Here is a 4,877-nt window from a genome sequence, read left to right as displayed (position 1 = left end):
GTCATCACGCATTATTATTTTTTTAAAAAAATATATACAGTTGTGTTTCATAAAATTTAAATTTCTAAACCCGTGAGTATTCATGGTTGATAACCAATTAATATTCTATATTTTAAAAAAGTATAAATTTTTAATAAGTAATAAAATAAAACTACCCGGGAAGTAGTCCCGGGTGATAATAACATAAAACTACCCGGAAACACACGCCCGGTCTTATCAATTGTATTCTTTAAATGATTCAGCTTGCAACTTATATAATTTAAATTGATATAGAAACAATCCGTATGGATTCTTTATATGTGTAACTTTTGAAAACATGTTTTTTTATTTTATTTAAATATAAATTAATTTTTCCTGAGCTAGTTACTTATAATACCAACAAAAGTCAACGGTAAATAACATCAACGGAGGGCAAGGTACATGAGTTAACGGAGGCGTCAAGTTGACAACCAAATTTGTTTTTTGTTTGGTTTTATATTGGGAATAACATTTTATTATACGCATACAAACACTTGTTTGGCGGAGTTGTCGTGAATTTGGGACACTCGAGAGTGACGATGGTTGGCCCAAGAAGGCCACAGTTCGTGCTATTCGGCTCCTCAATCGTTCAATTTAGCTTTGCGGAACAAGGCTGGGGTGCCATTCTCGCAGATATTTACGCTCGTAAGGTCCGTACTTCCTTCCTCCTCCTCCTCATTCCTTTGTGTTTCTTCCTTTTATTACGGTCTGTAGGACTACACTTGTCAATATGCAAATTCGAAGTCAATATCGGTGAGAAATTCGCCCAGTTGTTAGTGGAAATTGTAATTACATACGTTTGTGCCAATGTAAATTTGCAATTTTAGGGTTTGGAATGTAATGATACTAATTGGTAATGACATGCACTCACCACAGGTCATAGAACCTGTGTTCGGATTCACCATGGTTTTTGGTATGCACTCACCACAGCCAGTAGATCCTGAATTGCCTTGTGATTCACAGATGATGATTGATCCTTTAGTGAAACCACTTTGCATTGGGAACACCTAATTATTCTTGTAGAACCACTTGCATCAAAATCCTTCACGTTCATATGACTCGACCTACATCTCCAATCCATAGACTGAAATTCTTGTCTCTAAACTCCCTTCCAACATGAAGATCCAAGGATTATGGCCGAAGCCTGTAATCCGAGTTTGCGTCTTGATTTAGATTGAGGGTCTGAACCTGCAAAAGAACAAACCGTTAGGCTCGCCGCAGAGATGGGAGGGCCCCTCTGCGACCACCCTCCAGCGTGAGGATAAGCATTTGATAGAGAGAGAAAATAGGACGAAGGTTCAGAAAATCGTACTTGGTTTGTACTTGATGGGGTATTTATACTAGTCAACTGTGATGACGTCATCCGGCTGGACGCACCTATCGGCGATCCGTCCGCGGGCGACTGGGGAACGGAGCACTTTTGGGAACGCTCGGGAACATTGTGATATGGTCTAACTATCCAATCATGCTTCTTAATATGCTTTCTGCCACTGCCCCTATTGCAATACAATGATGCATCTCATTATTTCCCAGCTTTATCATGCCATTCCATTCCATTCCATATTAGATGATGAATAAGGCATGTAACCAAAATCTTGTCATTCCATTCCAGTTTAATCTTTTCATAACAAAAATAAATCTACTTGATAGCAATGGGTTAGCTCGCGTCATTTGAAAAATAATATTCCATGCCGGTCAAATACCCACGTCGCTACCACCATCAAGTTATCACATTAACTTGGCAGTTTATTTCCTATACTTTACAAGTTGTTATTCTAGCTTCCTAGGTAGTACTTAGTTAATTTATTTTTCCCTCTAATTAGAATGTGTTATAGTATGGGTATGTTTGGCAAAAGTAGCTGGCGGCTGGTGGCAGGTAGCTGGTGGCTGGAAGCTGGTAGCTTGTAGCTGTAGCTGGTAGCTAGTAGCTAGTAGCTGTAGCTTTTTAGATATATTTGGTGTTTGGCAGAGTAGCTGGATCTTTTAACAAAATGTATAAAATGACCAAAATGGACATAACTAAAAATTCAAAAAGCTTGTGTGTTAAAAAATTCATTATCTTTAGAGGTTAAAATAGTCATTTTTTTTCTCTAAAAGCTTGTAGCTACTTCTAAACGCTACTAGTAGGAGCGTTCAACCAAAAGCTTCAAACTCCTTCAACCAAACAAGGCTTTTATTGAGTAGGAGCTTTTTCTTAAAAGCTTAAAGCTAGAAGCTCCTAAAAGCTCTATACCAAACATACCCTATATGTGTTGAATTTTAGTCAATGAAAATTTCGACTGTCTCTTTGAGTGACCGGTTTTATTCTCCATGGATAATCCAAGAGGGCGGTGTACTATGGAACCTAATCACAAGTGTAGGTGGTGTTTTCTGTATGCTAAACTCGTATTAGGCAGCTCATCGGTTTGAACGTGTGGTGAATCTGTATCGCGATTCGCGTTTGATACGTTGCCTCTCTGTTTCAATTTGATTTCAAGTTCCTAGCCGTTACGTACTCTGTTTTATATCATTTTGCGCATATGTATATGCGGCATCTCTTTTTTTTATGTCGGTGTTTTGTATTTGACACCTTCCAAAATACTTTGTGTGATGTTGTAGATTATGTATGTATATCCTTCTGTTTTGTATGGACTGGATTATTTTTTAAAAGAGGGTAACACAAAGAATTTGAATGTATTTGCTGCTATATTATTATTAGTTAATATCTGTTCAATTTCAAATGGTGCAGGCGGACATATTTTTGCGAGGCTATGGTGGTTGGAACTCCAGGCAAGCGGTACAAGTTCTAGATGAAGTGTTTCCAAAGGTATTTCTTCATGTTATCTGTTCAACTTAAAAACCCAAGTCATATATTTGAACAAATGTAGTGCCTAATACTTTAAGTATATTTTTTAATTTCCATACATAGGATGATGCCATACAACCATCTCTGGTAATAGTTTATTTTGGTGGTAATGATTCAGTGCGTCCACGTCCAGATGGCCTAAGTAGTCATGTACCTCTTTCCGAGTATGTTGAAAACATGAGGAAGATATCTATCCATCTCAAGGTTAAGTTTAACACAATATTTGATCATGTCATTATTGAACTAATAGCGGAAACATTTCATTTGGTAAATAGTATGCTAATACAATCCATGTGTTGTTTGTTACCAGAGCCTTTCAGAAAAGACACGCATAATATTTCTTACAGCGCCTCCTGTAAATGAGGCTCAACTGCTACAAGTTTTGGGGTGACATGATTATTACTGACCTAAGTTTGTTAATTTTTCATATTTTCCTACTGATTCATTGACAAATCACTTTTATATTTTAGTGTTGATGGTCGCAAAAACGAATTGTGCCAAAAATATGCGGATGCTTGTGAAAAACTGTGCCAAGAGATGGGGATTAAGGCTATTAATCTTTGTAACGCATTTAAGCAGCATGATAACTGGATGGCAACCTGCTTTACGTGAGTATATATGTGCCTTACGGGTAAAATCGCAAAGTAGCTTAAAAGAAAACAAGACTATAGTTGAAATAATATACGTTGTATACTTGTATAACCATATGACACACCAGATGCTTATGTAAAATTTGATTTTTTGATGGGTCAACCCAACCCCAACTTGTACCAAGGCCGTTTTGTTTTGACCCGGCCTTTTCACCAATTGCTCCATGCTTTGACTTGTTTGACTTTATGACAGAGATGGGATGCATTTATCACCGATTGGGAGCAAAATAGTTGCCAACGAGATACTAAACGTCCTCAAGGAAGCAGACTGGAAACCGAGTTTATCTTGGGAAGATATGCCTATGGAGTTTGCTTAGCATTCAAGATCCATTGTTGTCGGTCCTGACAAGATGGTTTTAATGTTATCATGTATTGAACAAAGTTTCACGTTGTATGATATCCCTGCATGTGTTTGAGATGTTTAGCCACAAGGTTGGTGGTTATAGTGTGGAGATATACCACACCGTATTTGACTTTAGTTTTCATATTTCATTTATCTTCAAAATCAACAGCAGATTCTTATGTGTAGGGTAGGTATATATCTAACCGTAAAACTTTTAAAAATGTAAAAAGAAATTTCTGGGGGAAAACTAGTCAAAGTCAAATTGATGGATTATGTTCTTGGGCAAACGAGCTTCCCCACACGTTGTCGACCAATTTGCACCCATTTTGTTTAAGAATAGCTTGATTATGACCCGTTTGCTTATGAATGGGCCTAATTTCTAACAAGACAAATGGGTCAATACGGGTTTCTGTAATAATATAGTTTTTGCCTTTTTGGTGCTCTTTTTAATACACTAATTATACCCTTATACAAATACTAACTTGGGGTGTCTCAACCACACTCGCATCGCTTCAATCAAAAGTAATCTAACCATTCAAAATACACACCGATTCAGGTGTGCTTTTGTAAATCTCACGCTTATTTCAATGTTTAATTTGTAAATTGTAAAGGATAAATATAATAATACAAAGGGCTGCGTTTTACATTTAAATCGACACTTTCCTTTAAGCCATCGTTTCACATTTACGGTTTCCAGCGATCCATCATATCCGTTCCTTTAAGCCAATGTTTCACATTTATAGTTTCCGGCGATTCATCGTATCCATTAATAAGTAACCGCTATGCTCAAACAATACGTTGCTCCCCTTCTGAAAAATATAAAGCAACCGAACAATACCTTTCACAAACCGTTGTGACGTCGTAACACCACAAATACCAACATCGGCCACCATCGCTAACTAACCGACATGACTACATCACTCACACCGTTCAGTTAATACTATGTATTCGTTACCATCGACCTTCATTATCACACAACTCACCCACGCCGTTCAAACGGTTTCTTACTTAACATTCAATA

General features: G+C 37.3%; 1 protein-coding gene across 1 annotated transcript; it reads left to right on the top strand.

Moving 5' to 3' along the window:
- Positions 1-484: 484 nt before the first annotated feature.
- On the top strand, positions 485-4,022 carry LOC110889871 (GDSL esterase/lipase CPRD49). The gene is made up of 6 exons (XM_022137446.2): positions 485-668; positions 2,747-2,824; positions 2,927-3,067; positions 3,174-3,250; positions 3,334-3,471; positions 3,707-4,022. The coding sequence occupies exons 1-6, from the start codon at positions 558-560 to the stop codon at positions 3,828-3,830; spliced, it is 669 nt and encodes a 222-aa protein (XP_021993138.1). The 5' UTR covers positions 485-557; the 3' UTR covers positions 3,831-4,022.
- Positions 4,023-4,877: the final 855 nt, after the last annotated feature.

The sequence above is a fragment of the Helianthus annuus genome, chromosome 16, assembly GCF_002127325.2.
Source record: "Helianthus annuus cultivar XRQ/B chromosome 16, HanXRQr2.0-SUNRISE, whole genome shotgun sequence".
Lineage (NCBI taxonomy): Eukaryota > Viridiplantae > Streptophyta > Magnoliopsida > Asterales > Asteraceae > Helianthus > Helianthus annuus.
The sequence above is the reverse complement of the archived record's forward strand: the minus strand, read 5'-3'. Positions and strand labels throughout refer to the sequence as shown.